This window comes from Poromitra crassiceps (assembly GCF_964638095.1).
Source record: "Poromitra crassiceps genome assembly, chromosome: 5".
NCBI classification, from domain to species: Eukaryota; Metazoa; Chordata; class Actinopteri; order Beryciformes; family Melamphaidae; genus Poromitra; species Poromitra crassiceps.
Window position 1 is genome coordinate 41,775,741 of NC_139642.1, and position 23,903 is coordinate 41,799,643.

At 43.8% G+C, this 23,903-nt stretch overlaps 1 protein-coding gene across 4 annotated transcripts in view; it reads left to right on the top strand.

Moving 5' to 3' along the window:
- Positions 1-23,903, top strand: part of tenm4 (teneurin transmembrane protein 4) — a gene marked incomplete at both ends in the record, with an annotated part of 173,254 nt that overhangs the window by 46,478 nt on the left and 102,873 nt on the right. For 2 of the 4 annotated variants that reach the window (XM_083637873.1, XM_083637874.1), the window contains 4 exons: positions 8,032-8,281; positions 11,599-11,673; positions 11,896-11,994; positions 12,881-13,116. In XM_083637873.1, the coding sequence (XP_083493999.1) occupies positions 8,032-8,281; positions 11,599-11,673; positions 11,896-11,994; positions 12,881-13,116 (660 nt within the window). The remainder of the gene's footprint in view (positions 1-8,031; positions 8,282-11,598; positions 11,674-11,895; positions 11,995-12,880; positions 13,117-23,903) is intronic. The other 2 variants (XM_083637875.1, XM_083637876.1) reach the window with 1 other exon arrangement.

Below are 23,903 nucleotides of genomic sequence, written 5' to 3' on the forward strand. Positions count from 1 at the left end.
GTGATCGGCTGTGCGGGGCATGATGTCATATCACTTTAGTACATCAGGTGTGACCATCGATGCTGTGGATTTTATCCACTGTCACCGTGTGGAAATGGACCCTCTGCACAGAGTGGTGATTCGGTCACTACCTAGGGGTTCTGCACAAATTAACAGATGTGGCAGGGCCACAGAAAGTCAGCCATGTGTAGATGTCAACCAATTTAGGATTAAAGGAGGTTTAAAATGCTGCTGCTTTTCACAATTCTATTATGAATGAATGTATTTAGAAGTTAGCTAACCACACATTATGACTGGCCGAGTGGCATCCCAGTAGTGCCAATATCACTGTAGATTGAATGCAGGTATCGCATCAGTTTCACTTTAAATGTAATCATCATTTAGCATGTGCACAGCACAGTGCGTCCATGGCACTGCAGCAAGCTTACTTGACCAAGCTTACATTGATTGACGTTGATTGATTTAACACTATTTGACTATACTATCAAACAGAATAATTACTTAACTCCTAACCACAGAAGTGCTTTGCTTGCTTTACCTTCAAGTAGCTAGGTATCCAATGCGTAATGTAGACTGATCTCTCCCTTTACAGGTTTACTGCTATACAGTAGTGAATTTGTCCATGCCTTCTATTGCTGGACTGTAGTCAGGCAGGGCAAACGAGCTGACGTGGAGGGTGAGATTTACCGTTTGTAGGTTTATTTTTCGATCATAGTCTGGCATCATGGCTGACAGCCTGAAGGTTAAAGTCACTGTTAACATGCTATGTGTGACACGGTCTGATGAAAGGGCTAACAAGTAGGCAACGGTGATGAAATCGCACAAATCAAGACCCCCCCCCCCCGCTCCCCTCCATATTATGGAAGTTTAGATGTTGAAGAACACACTCAATATAACAAACTACAGTTTTAGGATTACTAAATGCTTATACTTTGTTAGCAAACTAAGCTTGTTCAGGGCAAACCAAGCTTGTTTACCAACTTCCATGGCGATTTTCTCTGAATGTTGCTTTTAGGAGTACGAACATTTAATGAGCATATCTTCTTCAACTATTTTCAGATTTCAATGTATGACACATCATTTGAAAGCTTACAATCTGCACTTTCATAATCTGTTCTGTAAAAAAACAAAAACAGAAAAATTACCCAATTACCCCTGTCACTTGTTGCAAAAATGTAAGCGTCATAAACAAGCTATTTGGTTTGTCACTAGCTGATCACTTACATTTGTCTGTATCCCTCTTGTGTAAAAAAAAAAAAAACTCTCGTAACGGGACAAGCCCGTCTTTTATTGTCACACGAACACCACAATACATGCATGTGGCCACAACACACTCATGCTGACGGTGGCCGGTGAAAAGTGTCCTCTGCATTTAACCCATCCAGGCATGTCCTTTCCTCCGGGGGGCAGGCCAGGAGCAGTGGTCGCTTTCTCGTACAGCGCCCGGGGACCAACTTTGGATGTTGTCGTCACTGGTCGGATGACGATGACGATCTGATCTTCTGCATGTTTTTAGTGGGGGGGGTTATATACGGAGGAACCCCCTGGGGGAGCACGGGGAGAACATGCAAACTCCACACAGAGAGAAAGGCCCTTACGACGAGATACCCCACCTGGGCAGTAGGCACTGAAGATATGGGGGGGAACACAACCACAGCGCCCACAGTGTCCCAGGCGAGAATCGAACTCAGGACCTTCTGACTGTGAGGCGACAGCTCTACCACTGAGCCACCGTGCCCCCGTGTAAGATGAGTTGTTTGCCAACTCAGCTAGTTGTTGCTTCTAGATCTAAATCAGTGCAGTGGTTCTCAAACTGTTTTGGCTTCAATACTCCCTTTCCCTGATTTCTGAATCTAATGGCCCATTTCCACCGCTGGTATCAACGCGGCCCCACCCAGCTCGTCTCGCTTTTTTGTCTCATTCCACCGATCAAAAACGGGGACAGCCCGGGTTGAGTCGGGGTTGAGACGTGCTGCTTTTGGTCCCTGGTCTGTTGAGGTTCCAGGGCTGTGGACCCCCTACCATACGGTGACGTGAAAACACTGCAGACGACTGATTTGTCAGGCAGAATCGTGTTTAATCTACTGACTGAAGCTGCATACCAGTTTAGTGGAGCAGGGGGTTTACCTTCTTCTGTTTCGTTATTTCCATCAGTCTTTTGTGTTGCTGCCTTCGGCTCTGGTGAAATAAAAGCGATCTCCTTACTCAGCTTAACATGACGGTGGTTTTCAATTGTTTTGAGAGAGAAAAAAATCCGCTCCTCAGGAAGCCCTTTGTAGCTGTGTGCAGCGTCGGCTCCGCTAGGCCGCAGGCGGGGCTTTGGTGAAGCCGCGGTCTTGCCTGGTGAGAGGCCGCCGGGGTAGAGGCTTCACTCTGTAGCGCAACCCCCGTCCCTCGCGCAGCGCATGCATGTGAGTTTGACTAACAACAAAGTGATATCCGTTCTCCTGGCCGATTGTCACATTTGCTCATGTACACTGTAGGTCATTTAGAGGCACCAGTATTTCATAAACAGTTTAAAAGTTCTGTGTATGGATTTAATTTTAACGTTCTATGTTATAGCCTACTTCGGTTATAGGCGGAGCGCAGATACGCGGTCGCTATGACGACCAGGTGTGGGCGGGGGTGGGCGGGGGCAGATGACCAGCGGTGGAAGCAAAACATACATCGGGTTGAAACAAGTAGAGCCGAGTGGTGACGAGCTGTGCAGGGCTGTAAAATGTGGTGGAAATTAGCCATAAGTAGCCCCTTTACCCAACTACATTTTGTTTAGAAAAGTAGGAGAGAAAACGATAGCATATGATGCAATGAATGAATGATATTGATAAGCCACCTTTTGAACAATACAACATTACAAAATAAGAAGTGGAGTGAAAGAGTTGCAATTCGTGCATCATGAGCAGATTTGTTTTAACACTTCATTTATTTTCATGGTTTATTCTTACATTTTTCAATTTCCCCCCTTCCTCGCAAGAACACCCTGTAGTACCTCCACGTACCCCTAGGAGTACGCGTACCCCAGTTTGGGAACCACTGATCTACATGGCACTGCTGTATAAAGCCATTAACATATTCAATATAAATGATATGAAACATATGACTCTACACTATATTGGTGGTTATTATTATAGAGTACAGTACATGAAACTCTGGACAAATTAGAATGGATTGTAATATGTAGCTATCTGAAACCAGACAAGTTGGACAAAATTGTCTCCTAGCAATTCTAACATTCTGCCGTTACATAGACATTCCCGTTATTTCTCGGGGCGTAGGGGGCGGGGTCCCAGCTAATGAAGTGGATTTGCCTTAATTACTATTCCAGGAATAGCATCAGAAGGGCTTAAGTAGTGCACGTCTGCTCGCAAGAAAAATGAAAAACCCACATTCCCCACCCACAATGGATATCTTGAGGCTTCTATTTTGAATGCCATGTGAAAGTTTGCCCATTGTAGCAGAGTCCTCCTTTCTCTGTCTCTTGGATAACAAATGAATCTCCCTTTCTTGCCAATTTCGTTGTGCAAAGCAGGTCAATAGAAAACCATTTATTTTTCCTGTCCTTTGGATAGTGGTGAATAATTGTTGCTGATTCACCACATCTGTTAGGGTGGAGTTGCCCTGCTCTTTGTCTTTTTTTCCTGCTCTTTCTGCTCAACTCCACAAAAATAAAACTGGCTACTTACTTACCTGGCTGTTGGCCGGACAAGGGCAAGCAAAGTCCGAAGTGGATACAATGAATCAAGTAATGAATGTTTACAGCGCCGTATTTTCTCCGCAAAATAAAAATGTTGCATTCTCTACTGGTCACACGATGGTGATTGCTCACGCGCAAAAGTAGTAGGATACACTTCCCATGAAGACTGTAATGCATTAGCAGGCCAATAAATGTACACAAACATTCATAATAATTTATGAGCAGATTTATTGACACATCCATTGTAGCAATATACATAAATTATAAAGCCTTGTTGTGATTTGTAATAGCAAGAGATAAATATCACTCCTAACATCAAACACATAACACAGAGCACTGCACGCTGCTTTTAAATGGAACAGTATTGCAGATGGATTGGGGAACCAGATGCAATTGAGGGACTGTTTGTTTTAAGTTGTTCTACATTTAAGATCTTACCAAATTATTTGAAGGATAAAAAAATTCAATGAAATGGTAAGAATGAGAAATATACAGAAATTGTTGAAAACAGTTGAACAAAATAAGAGACACTAGTAGCCCCAGGTAGACTAGCTGTCGTCTAGGCAGCAGCTAATGGGGATCCTCTTAATAAACAATAATAAACAATAAACACTTTTCCTTGTACCATGAGAAATAATTCCAAGATAGTCAAGTGAAGGACAGATAAGTTAAGATGTGTCCCCATGTGTTCCATCCCCCACGTCCCAGAAATAGATTGTGTGAATGTTAAAAGCTGTATGCTGAATAAACCTTCATATCACTTAACGTATAGGTTATAATAATTCTAACATACATTTTTAGACGTTCCTCCAACATTATGACTGAGTATAATTCTACATTGTTTTTCACGAATAAATTTTTACCCATATTAAAGTTTGTTATTAGCCGTCCGTTGCCCAACTTGCCCCACATTGACCTGATGGCCATCAGGAGTAAATGATACAGGATGTTTAGCCAGCAGTTAATGCATTCCAGCGCCGCCATGCATTTGTCCTTGTGATATATTTCTTCGACTGTGTCCACCGCTGTGCCTGCATCTCATTAGCATAACCTTGTTAATGGCTTTAGGGATCAGGTACATTACCGAGCGGAAGGGAGGTCATCAACAATTGGCTGGCTCTACCTCGCACCCGCCTCCTTTTCATTAGCGCTGTGCTGTGCCTCTCCCACTGTCTGAGAGGTGGGGCTAATTATGAGGGCAGCATTGTGTGAAAGTGTCTTGGTATGGAGCCATCTGTCATTGCAACAGACAGATGATACGGCGCTGTCTCTAAAATGAAAAGGAATAAGAAGGGTTCTGTCAGCGGCCCGTCCCACAATCACTGGCTGTGAAATATGCCGACTATGTGGCTGTGAGCCAGGCTCCGGTCCAAACGGAGTGGAAACTGCCCGTTTCTCTCCCCTGTTGAATGCTAATGAAATGCACAGTATACAACTGGAAGGTGAAACGCTATATCGACGGTGAGTACGTGTAAAATCGACGGGCTTCCTGTAAAGCACGCGTCTGTTTAGAGGCTTATGGGAAGAGGGTTGAGCCGTTGCTGGAGGATGAAATGCCCCACACTTGATTTTAGTCACTTGTCCTTGCTGCTGTGCCATCCTTTGGTGCTTCCCCCACATGATGAACACAATGGGCTCTTTCTCTCTCTCTCTGCACTGTCTGTCACTGGAAATCTGCTGTTAAACTGAGGTTGTATTAACGCTGTCCCATAATGCTTTGTGCCCTGAAGCCACTGCTTTGTTCTCAGATCAGCTAGATGTGTACCTGTACCGTTTGTTTACCACGGTAGCTTGATGGACACGTTGATATTGGAAGGAGCTCTAATGTCCCTGACCAAAAAAAAAACAGTGAAACGCCCCTGAGCATCTTGCCTGGCCCAAGTGGGTATTGCTTTAATGAAGGAGCTGATGATACAAAATAAGCCTTTGGCGTGTCTATATTTGACTCCCTCTGCTATAAATTGGCAATTTAGTGTTGTGGATATGTGTGAAATAAAGGAGGCTCGCTGCTATAAAGAAAAGCCACTCCTTCACTCTGAGTAAAGCCAGGAGTTGATTGATTGATGAATGGCGGAGCGGACGAGGAAATAAATGGATACAGAGTGCACAAGGACATCGCTCTTGTATCTCTGTGAAGTGCAGCATATAAGACCACTGGGTACAATCTGATCTGGTAGAGCTCATATCTGAAACCCCCAGATGCAAAGTGACAACAGAGCTGGTAAAAGCCCTGATGAAACAAAGAAAGGGTTTGTGGCTGCTAAAGACGGCACTTGACCGCTGGAATGAGTTCCAAAGAGGTTGACAGCGCCAAATCTGGGCAGTTGATAATGACAGATTGTTACCGAAATAGAAAGCTAATGTTTGCGTATAGTATCCAGGATGAGAGGGCTGGTCGGTACAACCGTATTATTGTATACTGTTGACAGTGAAGGGCAGCGCTGGAGGACATGACTGCCAAGCGAGGCCAGGTATCTGTCCGTTTCCCCGGGCAGCACTTTATTTATTATAGATGCTGTTAATTGTATTTTTATTTATGTTGTTTAAAACTATCCTTATAGTTTCTATGAGCTAAATTTATATACAGTATTTTTGTTTACTTTTTTCAGAAAGAAGCCAAATGCCTCGTGATTGATATGATCAATTTGTTTTTAAGTAATTGAAGCATGTTACAATACTGTAGAAGGAATCTCTTGTGCTTCAGCCCCTCCACAGAGGGAGGTGCTCTCAGAATAGGACAAAATACCGGAACAGTTCAATGGGCCAAGGTGAATAAGGTGCACCTTATAAGTTGCCAATGAAATAGTGTGCTCCAGTCTTCTCTTTTTTGTTCAGTCACTTTGAAGTGGCCCATTGAACTGTTCCCATATTACAATACTGTTTAATCTTTTTAATAATTATTGAGATAATATTGTATATCAAGATAATTTCGATCTAGATAATCGCACTATACTAAATTTTCAGGCCGACTGGATGGTTGCCGGTTAAAATCTTGGAAAATATGGGTGCGGAAAGTGAAAGAGAAACACTCTCCTCTCCCTCAACAACTACTGATGAGGTGTCCTTGAGCAACACATTCAATCCCAGTTGCTCCAGTGGAGCTGCTCATGACCAACAATGGAAGACAGATTTTGCACGAGGCAGCTTCCAGAAAATCTGTGAGCCAGTGCGGAGCGGGGCATGCACGCTGCTCAGACATCCTTCTGTCGCTAAATAAACACACACACACACACATAAAGAATCTGTCCTTTTCCCAAGCAGGCCGACACATAGCTCTCTTTACACATGGACTAGTGCAGTGATACTCAACTTGCGGCCCGCGGGCCGCCCCCTGTGTGGCCCGCGATGGAATTGCAACAATCAAACAAACAATCTTTTTTTTTTTTTTTTTTTTTTTACAGTGCACCTGAACGCAACATGCAAGATACCCGCTGAATAAGTGTCCAAATGTTCATGTCATTCTGGCCAATACTCCACTTCTGTTATAGCATTTCAGTCTGGAATATGGAATATCTTTCAATAATCTATGATTTAGCTGCTAAATTGTCAAATACCGCCGTCTGCTTGCTACCCAGGCACTTATGTATGTACTTAACCTAACTAACTTAACCTAACTATCCGGTGTGCACAACATTGTCAGAATAAACTCTGGCTGACACCCCAAAAACCTACAATCCGCTACAGAAAAATGTATATTGTTTGTTTATTAACTGGCCCCTGGCCTTCTATCATTTCACGAAAGTGGCCCCCGGGCAAAGCAAGTTGAGTATCCCTGGACTAGTGTCTGTCTGGTCTGAGTAAACTGTCACAGGTCTCTATGGGAGGCAGAGAGCACGTTGGAAGAAGCAGTGAGTAATCAGACTCTTCAGTGTAGCTGCAGCTTTATGTGCTACTGCTGAAGACATGGCTAATCATCCATCCAGCAGGACAGTGAGGCAGAGAGAGTCAAATAACACCACAGAGGATTGACTGGGCACTGGCTGGATCTGAAACTGACAGCGCACACACACACACACACACACACACACACACACACACACACACGCACGCACGCAAGCACGCACACATGCACACACAAATCTTTTGTCTCAGAGTGTGTAACCTCTGGGGACCTACCGTACTTCTAAAACTCAGTGCTAGCGAACAAACTGTGAATGTGGGTGTCTTTGATGGTGCTTTTTTTTGGTTTTGTTTTGTTTTTTGGTAACCATCTTTCTCACGGGATTCAAACGTGACTCAAAATGAACATGAAATGAGTGGGATCATTCTTTAAAAAGTTCTCTAATGTGTTTTTGTGTGTGTTTCTCTCTCTCTCTCTCTCCCTCATGGGCTTTTAGACGGAGCGTTTCAAAACCACTCTCGGCTGCGGACGCCCCCTCTCCCGCTCTCTCACTCCCACTCGCCCAATCATCAGCACCATGCGGCCTCCATTAACTCCCTGAACAGGGCCAACTACACGCCGCGGAGCAACCCCAGCCCCGCCCCCACGGACAGCTCCGCCCCTCCTGAGGGCCCCGCCAGCGGTCAAGACTCCAGCAGCACACAGGACAACTGGCTACTCAACAGCAACATCCCCCTGGAAACAAGGTAGTCATCTCCTCTGATGTGTAGTGATGCTGCTGGCATCCAGAAGACCCACCTTGAGCCGCTGCCATCGAATGCAGCTTTCCATGCTGTCTGCTCCATATTGAATTAGCATAGTGCTAACGAGCAGCAAAGCAATAAAAAGGGGGAATATCCTGCTAGGGGCAAAAGGCCTAGATTTGTGTCGGAACATGATTTTGTGGTAAACAAGAGAAAAGTGCTGTTTGTTGCTTCTCGTCTAAGGTTAGCGATCCTAACAGTGCAAAGCGCTATTGGATTTCACCGGCAGAGTAATTATAATCATGTTGGATATGAAACAGCTGTGAAATTGTTGAATTAAATTCAGGCTCCTGCGAGTAGGCCACACGGCTCCTCCACTTCAGCCCGCACTTTTATTTATTTCATATCAATCAGGATTCAATTTTCCAGCACATTTCTCGATAGGAGGCCCTTGTGTGAAGTAGGTCTGTCCAAGTGTTTTCAGAGCAAATGCCTGTTATTTCTTTGACTGGTATTTAATACAGGCCATTGTGGAATCAAGAAGGCCAGTCCAGAATCATCTTCACCTCCTAATGATCACATTACTCCGCTTGCAGCAGAAGAAATCCCCCAAAAAAGAAACGCAACTTCTTGATGTCACAAAATTGCATCCTGAGCAGAATCAGCGGTTGTACAGTAGCTTTGGTTTTGGTTGGAATCATACAAGTAGAAAAAGGCTTGTCTCTTTATTATAAGGATTTAATTACAGTGGAAACTGCTTATCGTGATCATGTGATGTCTGTCTGACTAATAGACTCGACGACTAATATTTCGGGATTATCTGTTTATAGAGATTATCCGAAATGTCATCTGGACCTTAAACACTTACAAAAAGTATCGATTGATCCACTCCAACTCCATTCTCGTGTTAATCAGACTGTAAAAAATGACCGTGGCGGAAGCCTTGGCGCGGCCGTCCGCTCTACACCGGAAACTCATTGGAGTGGCTGCCGACGCGTACGTTGCCCTGGATACAGGACTCAGAGGAGGGCAACTTTTGTATCAGAGGCTCCGCCTCCTCAACTCTGACGGCTCCTTAGCCCGCCCCCACTTACCAGGCAACCTCATGCAGGACCACTTTTAAGATTATTATAACAACAACTTGCCTTAAATTGCACTTATTTGCACATATTGCACATATGGCCTATCTGCACTTTACTCTGTTGTTTTCTGTGTCTGTATTTGTTTATATTTTTATGTCCTATTGCGCAAGGCCCTTTTAATTGCCCCTCGGGGGATAAATAAAGTTTTTTGAATCTTGAATTTAATTTAATTGAGAGTGTGTCCAGGTCAAATTGTTCACTAAGCGGATTATTATTATAACGGATTTCTTTCTTCTTATTCCTCTATTTGTCATGCAGATTACTATCAAATTGACATTTGTATATTTATTACATGAATAATGAAACAGACAGCTTCACTATTTACTGAATTCACTGAATCTTTCAAAATACGTACAGTACAGCTTTTCAACGCTTTTCAGATTACAGTACAAATTAAATTATGTATAAAAAAATATATAAATTAAGTGTAGAAGTCTAGTCTAGAATTCAAATACATACTGTACTGTACTGTACTCTATATAAAATATAGCTTACTGTAGTTAAAATTATAATTAGGCTATAGCCTAAAACACTATTGTTTGGCTTGTTTTTTGAGGAGATGTTTTTCATTGAGAGAAAATGACTTTCTTTTTCCCGTCATGATTTCAATGTGCACCAGCCGAAGCAGATGGGTTACTGTGCTACTAAGAAAAAATAAAACAAATAAATACTGCAAAAAATAAATAGAATTAACATAGTTTTCATTCCCTACTAGTGGTCTCATGTATGAAAAGACCCCAAATGAACAATGTAAGCATACTACTTGATCACTATAAGCAAATGAATGACTGTAAACACTAAACAGCATGTGTATAGACCGTTTCAACTTGACAACAAAAGTAACCATGATCACCGTAAGCTGTTTCCACTGTATCAGCATCTATTCAAAATAACTTCAGAACGTTAAATCACACTATGAGTTAAAGATATTTGCCACCAATGAAACGGTTGTTGACAGGAGAATAGCTAACTTAATTTGGCACGGCTAAACAACCAGCCGTGAAGAGAATTATTGTCTCTTCCTCCAGTTTTTTGCGAGACGGTCCAGTCAACAGGAAAATGAGCCGTAATTTCAGTAGGTAGAAGGACAGTTAGTGGCGTAATGAATGATTAAACGTCACACAGGTATCCCCAGCAGAGCAGGAGAACAGATGGCCAAAGAGAGTGGATTTGCAACAGGCAAGAGCGCCGTGAAAACTGAAAGCACGTGTACTGTTTATCACCTATTGCCGGCGGGGGGGGGAGATGCATGGAGGAGATCAATTATTAGAATTCCACTGATACAATAGAAACCATGAGTAATATCCACACACAGACCCTGACATATTAAATGTCACACTTGTACTTAGTTAATAGCATTATAATGGCCCTCTCTCCGCACTTTTGTGGAATTGAACGGCCCTGATAAATCCTGCAGTGCACTGGTAGGCCTGATCCCGGGCCGCCACTGGAGGGATGCGGTAGTCTTCCCTCTCCAGCTTAACCACTTTCTGCCAGACGTCTCTCTCTCTCTCTCTCTCTCTCTCTCTCTCCCGTCATTAAAAGTTGTATTCTTCCCCTCCAGAGCTGAAGCTTGTGAGACAATAAACAGACTTTGCTACAGGCCTTGGGGGTGCACAGGGACCAGAAACAAGGCTTTTCTCTTGTACCGTTGGACATGTTCAGCCTGTCCATTGCATGTGGACAGTCCATTTCTCCATTGCATTGCCGCAGTCTCCCCCTTATGGAACAGACATTATGGGAGAAATGAGACACGTGCCTCTACAATCTGTTAATTTGCGGATGTGTTCTCTTTTTTATTCTATGGACTGTTACAACCGTTAAAGCAAGAAAACCCAAAACTGTACTTAAAGCAATACTGGACCAGTGATGGCATTTGTGTGTGAATGTTACACAATTCAAATCAAATTAAATGAATGTCCGCAAAACGGTTGACAGTTTTCGGGTATACTACTGATTTCGTAATGATACAAAGCTGATTGAAAATCAACGGAGTGTTCCTTTAAGGATGCTGTCAAAAATGACATGCGCCAAGTGCTACTGAAAATAAAATAAACCCCTGAAAAACAAGTGCTTATTTCATTTGTTTTGCACTTGTCCAGAATCATTGTTAGAAACCTTAAGGCCGTCTTTTGTAAGTGATGTATTTGTTCGTTTCTTCCAATCACAACCTTAAAGGAGCCAGAATACTCTAATGTTTATCAGAGAAGAACAAGACGCTTGCAGAGAAGGGCAGGGCTCGTACAAAACAAGGTAAAGTGAGGGGGCAAGAGAGCTAGATGTTATCTGTCCCACGCCTTTGTAGAAGTAGTTCCATAAGGGCCTTGCTTTGTTTGTCCCGTGCCGTCCCTCTTGATGCCCATTCGTCAGTTGTTAATGTTGCTTGGTGATGATCACATACTGTGTTGGCATTTCTGTGTTCCTTGCACGCACATCTCACCCTAGCTTCATATCCATCTTTCCACCTGTGTGTAGAAACATAGCAAAGCAGACATTCCTAGAGACTTTACAGGACAACCTCATTGAGATGGACATTCTGGCGTCGGCACGGCGCGACGCCACGTACAACGACGGGTATGTTTGCATGTTTGCTATCTGGCTCACGCCCCTCAGAATCTGCTTTGCCATGAAAACATCGCTTGCTCTGTTTTCCCATCCAACCTCCTCTGTGTAGAGATACCGTCAATCATCAAACTCTGTCTCCTGCATTGCCAAAACCTGCGCTATCTCCGTGCCTACCCTATTTTAATACAACTAACAAATTTGCATTAATGTCATATCGTCATGTCATATTGCTTTTGATAAATGTGGCCATTTTATGAGTCATTGTTACCATGTTGTTTACGACGGCAGCGGCTGGATATGTCGAGGGATTTGGCCCGATCGTTCTAAATAAAGAATGGTTTCAGTGACTTTCCGCATCACGCATTGAAATGTGACATTCAATCACGTTCTTGTCACTGTCGCTCCAGAGCTTCCTGTAAACTTGTCAGTAACAGAGGCTTGACAACTGCACGCCTGCCACTGCCTCTCTGATGGGCTGATCATAAGGCACTTGGGCATGCAGCTCTACACGGTTTCTAAGAAAACCAGCCATGTTCTTCAAGGCCGGATAAATCTCCTCGACCCCATGGTGCCGCTGTATGTATGGGTCTCCTCTGGATAGCTCCGACACAGAGAATTACTATTCACCATGCTGCCATGAATTAACAACGGCCCGCTGTGGTCACTAGTCCTGTAAATTAGATTTCATATTGATTCACAATTTCGATTGGAGAAAACCCAACATGCTTTAGTATTCTCACTAACCTGGCAGAAGCGTGACTATGGTAACGGTATTGAATCTGCTTGGAGACAGAATTTCTTACGGACAGAAGGATCCGCACTCGATGACACTTATACACGGTGCTTATTGTTTTTAATTGAGGCCGTTTCACAAAGCGAACGTTTCCTTTTCCAGACACTTCCTGTTCAAGCCAGGTGGAACGTCACCCATGTATTGCACGACATCGCCGGGGTATCCTTTGACCTCCAGCACGGTCTACTCGCCTCCCCCTCGCCCTCTGCCTCGCAACACCTTCTCTCGGCCCGCCTTCAGCCTGAAGAAGCCCTATAAGCACTGCAACTGGAAATGTGCCGCTCTCAGTGCCATCCTCATCTCTGTAACGCTGCTGCTCCTGTTGGCCTACTTCATCGGTGAGTCCACTCTGATCATCTCACCAGTGTTGGAAGAAGTAATAAGTTACTCTTTACTTATTACTCATTAAAGATGCAATAATGTTACATTAATTATTACTTGGTATCAAAAGTAATTTGTTACATTACTCGTTACATTACTTTCAGTACCTCCCTTTGCCCTGAAAAAGTGATGGACAAAAAAAAAGAGAAAAATCACGTTGGAAATTCTGGAAATCCTAATCCCTTACACTACTTGTTACTCAGAGAAGTAATATATTACAGTAATAATATCACTGAGTAATATATTACTGCCCAACACTGGCTCTCACACACTGGGGCAGGCACGTCCACCTTACCCCCCCCCCCTCCACACACACACACACACACACACACACACACACACACACACACACACACACACACACACACACACACACACACACACACCTTACTGCAGACACAGGGAGAAAAGTCCATGCTCCATTGTGTTTCCGCTATTATCCATTTTAATAGTGTTGAATCTGCACTCTCCGCCACATATGAGCAGGGTTATATAGGGACCTGAAGATTGACTCTTCGCCCGCACATCTCATTGGAAATAACATTATCATTCATAGACTGGGCTGACTGAGTCTGCAGAGACGGGCCAGTCGGATGCTTGCTCTCCTGATTAGGTCAGATAGGGAAAGGATTAAGAAGATGAAGCACATCAGCTATCACACAAGAGAATATTAGACTCAGAGGCCCCTGACCAGCAGAACCAGGTCCCTAACCAGCAGAACCAGGTCCCAGCTGGCTGTGGACTATCAGCTGTGATATCTGCCTTATGCTATTAGATGTGCTATTACAGTTGTGCTCTTTCCGACTGGGGGAAATGGATTATCAAAATGCATTTCGCATCGGGCAACAGTTGATAAACACACAGACACACTCACACACTACGCTTGGATTGATCGCACACTAGACTGAATTGTCAACTCGTACACTCATTTCCATCTTCTAGTCTGAGATTGCACTCTGTTTTGTTATTTCTATGATGGGATATCCCCAAGGGAATTCCAACCAATCACTAGAGACCAAGTCCAACGTATATCGGCCTGAAACTTAGTTAGTTACTCCAGTTGGACGAACATAAAAAAACAAAAACAACAACATCTCCCCTTTGAATAAATGCGCTCCAAGCAGTGTGCCGTTCCGATTTCAAAGTCATTGGTACTTGTAATCAATTTAAAACAGCCTCGACAGCAGGCGACAGCCGCAGCCATTTTTGTTTACTCCTCGGGGAAGTCTTGACAACTGCACTTGAGAACGGCTGGTCCCGCCCGTTGGGCTCTTTATTGATGCTGATTGGCCAATCATTAGTCCCACTTGGTGCTCATTGTCTCAGAAGGTTAGAAAACCAAAGAAAATGCATTTGCCTATGACGATGCCAGACCAAGAGCAGCCAAACTCAACCCCGTGGAGTGGGCAGATTCAAGGGTCTCGACCCAGGCTAGAATATCTCAAATATTTCCAGAATATCGCAATTTAGAACATTTACATGTCGATTTTTCTATACAGACAGTCGGCATGTGTGGGAACGCCCACAAAATGTTATACGGCTGGCGCGCGAGTGGGGTAAAACCGCCGATATATCTCAATGGGCTGACTCACCAAAGGATGGTGCTGCGGCTCTAAACTACAGGTTTGGGGGTTCTAGAGCAGAACACAAGATGTCTGCTCAGATGTGTGTTTACTGCGGTGGTTAAATCCCCGATCGTGTCAGCTAAATTCTAACTTTGCTGAATGGATAGAACGGGGGATTTACCCCACCCTGACCACGCCCCCAGCCAGGCTGAGCCAGCTAACCCAGCGTCTATGACGAGACATCACCTCAACCTATTGAGAGCCAATGTGAACGTCACTTCCTGCATATGAATGGTGGTGAACAGAGCCGGAGCGATATGCTACCTTTTTGATCACGTTTGAATTGTAAATGGTAAATGGCCTGCATTTATATAGCGCTTTTATCCAAAGCGCTTTACAATCAGTAGATAGTCTACATTCACCCATTCATACACCGATGGCGGCAGGCTGCCACGCAGGGTGCCTACACACCATCGGGAGCAAGGAGGGTTAAGTGTCTTGCCCAAGGACACAGCGACAGCAGCTGGGAGGGAGTGGGGATCGAACCGCCAACCCTTGCGTCATTGGCCGACCCGCTCTACCGCCTGAGCTAAAGCCGCCCCGAATTGTGCCACAAGAGTACACGTCATGTTTGTCAATGTAAAAGATAACGCTGCAAGTCGAGAAAGGCGCAGTTTGTGGTAAAACTGTGGCACTATAAGTTATAAATCAGAAAGACTACGCACAACCACTCGCGTGACATCATTGTTGTTGATGGTGTGACGTATAATGTGCGACACGAGATGTAATTGATTGACAAAATTAAACCTTACGTTTCAGTTTCAGGACAAACTGCGACTTTCTTGACATGCATAGTTATCTTTTAAATTGACAAAATTGTGTACCCTGTGGCACAATTCAAACAGGATAAAAAAAGTAACGTATCTCTCCGTTGACCACCATTGTAATTATTTTGTTTATGTTTTTGTTTTTCTTTGCAATATATTTGGTGCTTAGTACTCATTGTTGCTGTGGTGTTTGTGATGTGTTATTATTATTATTTTTTTGTTCAGCAGGATGGCTATGCTGTAGCCATTTCTTAGTTTTATTTCGCTCAAGCAGATTCAGATTCAGATTCATTTATTTAGAAGATGGGACATTACACATTAATGGACAGTACAGCCGTACAGTAAATATGCCAGGTTTTAGCCCAAGGGCTAGTTTCCACCTGTAGTCCCATGGCAGGTTGATGTAATCTTGAAAAGAAAAAAAAATTAATAGTACAAAAAATGAATAGTATAAAAGGTTAATAAAACATAAGGTGAGTAAAACACACAGAGCATGCAGTAAAACATGACAGACAATATGTTAAAAATGATCACATTGTTGGTTTGATCTGAGCCACAATTTCAATTGGCCTTTAAAGGTGGCGAGACTAGGGCATTCTCTAATAAAGAGAGGTAGATTATTCCAGAGGGTGTTTCCCATGTAGGATAAGGTCCTCTGGCTAAAGCAAGCTTTTGTGCCAGTTTTTTTTCCCACTGTCTGAAATACCTACAGTAACACCGTATGTTCAGAACAGCGAATGTGAAAGCACTCATGAACTGAGTATAGGTCACTATTATTAGAGTAACGTTAGGAAAACACACATTTATTTATATGAAAACAATGCAGGTCTTTACATAAAAGAAAGAAACTCACAACAGATAGTAGCAACAGGGTTTGGAGCAGGTGTGGAAAGTGAGTACCAGTATGTGGGGAGAGGTCGCAGGGATGACGTATTTTTGTAGTCAGAACGCGGAAGTCCCGGACTTCCTGGTTCTTCACTGTTTCTGTCTATGGGATTTTTGAATGGGTTTTTGCCGCGATGCTTCAAATACGGTCTCTGGGCAACGCAAGATTAATCAAACGGGAACCAGAGTTCAGTCGGATAATCTTCACACATGAGGACCACTTTCATGAGTTTTGTAGCGTAAATGCGAGCCCTAGAAGTAAAAAGCTCGAGCTAAGCTAATCCAGAACTACACACTGTCGCATAGGCTTCCACGTCACGTCAGCACTCAACCTGGACTGTTGTTGATGTGTGCACTGATTACCCCGGGCTGAATGGGGCTGAACCAGGTGAGGGAAAGAGAATTTCCGTGTTCGTCCTTTGAAGTGGTGACGTTATTGACGTATATATCCCCATCGACTCAAGAGTGTAGTCTCATTTAGCCGTTTGCTAGCTAGCCGCCCTTTTAACGGCACGTAAAAGCTTCAAAACTCATAAAAGTGGTCCTCGTGTGTGAAGATGATATTACTAAACACTGGTTCGCGTTTGATTAAGCCAGCGTTGCCCAGAGAGATTATTAGAAGCATCGCGCCAAAAACCCATTCAAAACTCCCATAGGCGAAAACAGTGAAGAACCAGGACTGTTAGCATCGATGATTTCCGGACTCGTTTCTGCGGCTCTCTATTCCAGTGTAGTGAGGAGAGCATGTGTTGAATGAGTGGTGCTAGGAACTTTGCCAATAGAGTGGGTGAGTCGTTGATGAACAGGACCGGGGCAGCCAGGAGGAACATTTCCAAGGAGTAAGTGACAGGACTTGGGGCATAGGGCTTCTGTAGAGGAGAGAGAGAAATGTAATGCCAGTGCAAGTTGTGTTTTAGGTCAGGATTTTAAAATGGACAGGTTCCAACTCCCTCTCATGGTTAGACAACCAGAAACCCAACTGCCAGCTAGCACATTTTTAAGCGGTGTAGGCGCTTCTATACGTGACGTGTTTCCGTCCATCCGTCCGTAGCATGAGACTACTAGAGGGCGGGGCTAGGGAAAAGGGGCCGTAGCTAGGGATAGATAGGAGGGTGGTAGAGAGCGGGATTCGAGGGGTGGGTAGGGGGAGTGGTTAGGGGGATGTAAAGGAGGCAAAGGAAGGGGCGGGGCTATGGAAAAGGGGCCGTAGCTAAGGATACGAGGTCACCGTTTTTGTACAGGTAAACACCTATCAGAAATAATGTGATAGCTTTTCCGTAAAGCTTCTATGACATTTTCTCAGATGACTTCTCCTAAACCTGCGCCGCTTACTTTAACACCTGGGTGTGATTTTGAATGCAAGGAATTCAATGGGACTACAGCAGTGTCCATTCTTACAAAATCAAATGCAGGAGATGATGCACAGCTCCAGTTCATATATTTTACCATATAATATACATGTGATTGGCATTTGAGTGCCTGTTTAACATATAAATGGTCACACAGTTACATTCAGCCTCGCACAGAAAAAGAAATGGAGTTTTTCAAATGGAGGGATGGTGAGACCACTGTAGCTCATTTGTATGAAGTCAATGAAAGAGCAGCCAGATCCTCCTGCAAGGTCTTCATCAGTGAGAAAAATGTCTTCTCCATTGAAGACATTTGTTATACATGTATTGTGCATTATGGCGTAACATCGTGAAGCTATCATTCTATCTTGCTATCTGCTCCTGCCTGAGGACAAATGAGCTAAAATCTGATTATTCATTTTTTTTGGTCACCAGAATCATTTAAATTGTTTCATTTGAGATTCCCGGAAAAGAGAAAGAGAGGGGGGGGAAAGGAGAATCGAATCTGCTCATGGTGATGCTGTATGCGACAGAGTGACACAACCATTTTAAATCAGCAAAGACGGGATGCGAGGTTTGGGATGTTTTGGCATCAAGCGTGTGGTTTGGCTGTAGATGTCGTCTAAATACGTGACGAGTGTTTGTGACCTGGCCAAATGCCAGAGAGCCCCATCAGCCTGATAGTACTTAATCACCCTGTGTAATTACACCCCGCCAAACTCAGAGCATCTCCCGGTGCACCACGAGTAAACATGTTGGAGACCAAACCTCACCCTAAGATCCCAATCTCCAATCAGGAACGAGGGCCATATTTAATTAAATGCTGATGAGAAAATATATTTAATTTAAAGTGCAATTAATTATTGAGGCCTGTAATTGGAAACTCTGGGTGAGATGTCTAATGAACCCAATTACGCGTCATGACAGATGTTTTGACTTGCAGCAAGGTTTTATTCGGGGCGGGCTTGTAAATCTGCACATTTTAAAGTGCAAAAAGGTTGGGGGGAGGGGAGGGGAGGCGAGGGGGGGGGGTTAACACGGCACTATTTTCTCTGCGGTCGCTCGCTCATTAGCACATTTGTTATATGTTCGCCATTTTAAGGTCATCAGTATCCTCCTGTGTTCACTTCCATTCACACTGGGTATCCAGCCAAGGACAAAGAGGTTGGGCCCCAGAAAAAAAATCACTGCATGATCATCCAACCCAGAAACGGCTACTCGGCAACATAGACATCAGCGGTGTTTAGGCCTGTGACTGTTAGCACTCCAGAATGGCATTGCTTTGTTTGATGTTTTTGCCTTCGGTATGATTTCGCAGTATCTAGTTTTGTCAATACCGATGTGATCCCAAAGGAAAAAAGTGCTCATTTATTTCTGTTCTTAATGTGTACTCTTTGTACTCATGGTAGCATCTATTTTTAGGCTTCCCTCTGTGGCACTGGGTGACAGATCATCAGGCTGTGCTGTTCGAGAACTGATTGTGATTGTCGATCTGTACAGGTAGTTCAAAGCAAATGAGAAATTGTTCTGTCTTTTTGAAATACTGACCGGTATATTTTCTCATTGTTCTTACCTCTAAAGTTCAGATCTCTAAAGTTCAGCCAGGGGGATACTGCAGGGATACTACAGTACAGGAGAAACTTCTGACTGCAGGGATACTACAGTACAGGAGAAACACACCCTGATGCATCATGTCTGACTGCAGGGATACTACAGTACAGGAGAAACACACCCTGATGACTGCAGGGATACTACAGTACAGGAGAAACTTCTGACTGCAGGGATACTACAGTACAGGAGAAAGTTCTGACTGCAGGGATACTACAGTACAGGAGAAACACACCCTGATGCATCATGACTGCAGGGATACTACAGTACAGGAGAAACACACCCTGATGACTGCAGGGATACTACAGTACAGGAGAAACTTCTGACTGCAGGGATACTACAGTACAGGAGAAACTTCTGACTGCAGGGATACTACAGTACAGGAGAAACTTCTGACTGCAGGGATACTACAGTACAGGAGAAACACACCCTGATGCATCATGCAGGCACCCAAACACAAAACTCAAAAGTGCAAAAGGCCATCTCGATTGCTGATGCGCTGAAAATGAAAACGCCAACTACATTTGCATTTCCAATCTTGTGCATTTTGAAATCCCCAAACTGACAAACTGATAGCCTGTCAGTTTTCCATGATGCTTCATTAGTGTTTTTTCCCCACGGTATTTAATTTTTTAGAGAGATACAGATATGTCAGTGGTTTGGCAGTTACTTCCCCCAACCAATTTAAATTTGTATGCATGTGCAAATCAAAGAAGACATGAGATTGCCAAAAAGAAAAAAAGTGGTGTTGCGTTTACACCATAGACTGCCACTGTAAGAGGTGTAAAGGCAATTAGGTGAAAAATGAGCAACTGATGGCTGCCACATTCAACACTCATTCACTGAAGTGTCTAAAAAAGATTAATTAGCCATATGGTTACAAATGTGCACAGTCCCCTCACTGACAGATGAGTGAGGATGCATTTTTCACACCAGCGCATACTATATTTCTTAATTTTGGGGGGAAATACCCCATGATAGTTTGTCTTATTTCTCTCTCTCTCTCTCTCTCTCTCTCTCTCTCTCTCTTTTAGATATTACACAGTATTGAATGATTTTGACCAGTAACACAAGAAGAAAAAAAGTCTCTCTTCATCATAGCTTCCCTTGAATTGGATACTAGTTGAAAAGGGCTGTAGAGATCAGAGGATAGAAGCACAGGAACGCTGGCAGATCAGCCACAGCGACGTGCGCAGATTGGCTGAGAAGTCTTCTGCTGCAGTACTTCTGTTCCCTAATTGGCACATGGCGCGACCCAGCTCCCTGCCAAGAGATAAGCGAGGAGGGCACACCATGTGCTCAGGACAAACTGCCCAATGTTACCAAGTGCAGTAGTCTTGACAGGTCAGTGGCATCGCTGGAACACAGACACGGCTCGTCCGTGCCAGTGGCCCTCTCATTAGAAGCACCTTGTTATTTCTACAACCTGTCTTCATTTAGGAGCCACTTCGACAGTAGCTGCCGTCTCAGCGTCTCTGAGTCTGCACACACACACTGTCTCGGCAAAAGTTTGAGAAGCGAGCAAAACAATTTTCAGGAGGCTCTTGACTGGCCGAGGTCCAGCGCTCTGCATATCGTAGATACCAAGTCATTTTCCATCAGAGGCCTTTTGGGGAAGGCTGAGATGAAGAAAGCGGCCCACAAAGAAGTGATTACTAGGGACACTTGGAACGACACTCCGCCTGGTGCCTTTGATGCCATTGTTCTGCCAGCAACATACACTAACTCCCTTTCTGTCAGTCAGTGTGGAGCTACAAATCAAACGCAACGTCTCGTCTGGCGCTTACAAAATGACAGCACGAGCCGTCTGTCTCTTCGCTGGTTGCGTCTTCCCCCTGATACAGTCAATTCCACAGACGTCAGAAGGACAGGGGACGGGGTGGCAGTTTTATTGTTGAATTTATATCTTATGGCATGTTTGCATTGTGTTTTACTTGCTTGCTTGTCTTGTATGAGGAAACCATCAAGCTAGTTGAACAAACACGTTGCATTGTTCATGGAGTGTGCTTCATGAAAAGAATCTTGACTCTTTGCATGCGTTTTTGTACATTCAATCATTTAGAAAGCCTCGTTATCTTGGGCCAGCTATTTGGAGAGATCTAAATGGAGGAACTAGGCAGGGTGGCGGTCTCTAATATCCATATGTGTTGGAAGAGTTTCCACTGGGAGAAGCTTCATGTATTTCTTTCATCTCAAACCAAAGCTTGGTTTGATCTGCAGCGTGTCTGATTCAAATGACGGTTTCAGACAATTTGAAGTTAATAGCCGAGTCTGGGCAAGCAAACCTCATCTATTCTTGGGGCGGTCGCTGATGGTTGTGATGCAGGGAGAATTCATGCAATATCCATGGCTTGATGCAGCAAGTTAGGGAGCTAATTTTGGATTTGGATTCTGATTAAGTGCTTTTTCCAAGTCCTTCCCTAAAGAATCTACTCTAACCACTACATACAGTATTTGAAGCGGCTCAAAAGTGCCACTTCATGATGTGCGAGTTGGAGCATCCCCAAGCTCCCCAGGGTGCTGCCACATTGAAGGCACAGTCCCTCGATGTGTTGAGACTAGCTTTGTGACAATCAAGAGATTGGCCTTAGCAGACCTGAGAGTGCAGGAGGACGTGTAGTAGCTCCTAAAGAGGGAGGTGGTATATCATGCAGCAGTGCCATCAAGTGTTTGTGTACAGTAGATTGTCACAATGGACAACTTTGGTTTGAAGAAAATTATGCTTGAACTCTTTAGTTTGGTTTGTTAAAAAAAATGCGTGTCTCAGTCCTCTTCCAAACACACTGTTCATTAGGAGTGAGAATGCAATCCATAACAACTAGAAGAAACAAGCCCAAAACAGAAGGTTTTCTGTGCTTAAGGAGATGGATGTTGACATCCGATAGCCGGCAATTACTCCGGGCTGGGAAGCTCCGGCATAACAAAATGAACAGAGGCCAAATTGCAGTCTGAACTGCTGCTCATAATCAGCTATTTCTTCATTTGTTGTTAACTGGTATGGACACTAGAGAAGGTCAATTATGGCAAAGGCCGCAGACAAGTCCATCATCCTTAGCTAAAGTTACTGGAACTGGAGTCGGATTTATTTGGACTCCATCTGAACCCCCACGCCCACAAATATATTTGACATGGCAGTTTCTAACACTGAATAAATCAACAAGCTGCTTGTGAGTCCAGGCCACTTTTCTTCACAAATCCTGCTTCACTTGTACTTGGGCAGTGTGTGAACCAAATGCAAAGTAGTTATGGATTAATTAAAATGTACTGTAGGCATGATCACACACAAAATCCATGTTACTTTTAAAAGGCTGTTGATCAACTTAAGTATATAGACAGTAAGGGCAATATAAAGATATATCCCAGTGCAACTCTATAGATGACTTCTACAAATGACAGTTTAATTTCATTGGTGTCATAATTGGACAGTTAGGTCTGTAAGTCTCACTAACATAGCAGTTCTCTGTCCTGCCTCTGATCATAATACAGATATTTGAGCAGTCACTAGAAGGCTTACTGGTAAGTAGTGAAGTAGGTTATGTTCACATAGATGGAAAAAAAAGAAAACACTTTTTTAAGAAAGCGACAGTTAGAGGAACAGAGGAAATCTAAGTCCCAGCCTCAGTCTTTTTAAAGCTGTCAGATAATTTCACACTTTATAATTGAATTGCTTGGTTATTTATTTGAGGGGCTTAGTAGAACCAACAAACCAATAAAATAGCTATATTGCGTTTCTGGGCCTTTTCTGCTGACTGTTGAGTTCCAAGGTGGCTTTTGCCTTGCTAAGCTCGTCTTGTCCATTCTCTTATTGGTGATCTGTCATGGTCAGCCCCTCCTCCTCTGTCCTGCACTCCATTGCTATTGTTCCAAAGGACATTCCTTTTGTCGACCTTGTAAAATATCATGGCGTTTCCTCTCTGCTGTTCACATTCAAACAGCCCTGCTGTCTCCCTGCTGACCCTTCACATTCAAACAGCCCTGCTGTCTCCCTGCTGACCCGCTGCTTTCCTTGCATCCCCCAGTTTTGCAGGGGAATTAGTAAGGTAATGGGTATGAGGAAAAAATGGCCGTGCACTGGGGACTGTCCGTCCCTGTGTTGGTGTGGTGAGACCGATGCTGTCCAATGGGCTCAGGATCGCATTCATCTCCTGATCGTACTGCTCAGCACTTTGTGTTTAAACGCCATTAACCATTAAACCCATGTATTGTTCTGTGTCCTTCCTTATTTTGCCACCTCGCAGCTGTCACCTTAAGAACAACCAATACACATTTTAATAACAAAGCACTGTGGAGCTCCTCTGGGCTTTTGGGTCAGACACTTATATTGAATATTCATTGGAAGAAGATATGCCTTATAACATCATCTTAAAGTAATAATATGCTACTTTTTTCTATAAATAATAGTCTCCTATCATCATGCAGTAGTGGTTCATCCTACATGTATACCCATTTCATGAACACCTATGAGGGGGTATGTCTTTCCTGGCAAAAATCTTCTGCTGCACCAGAAGTG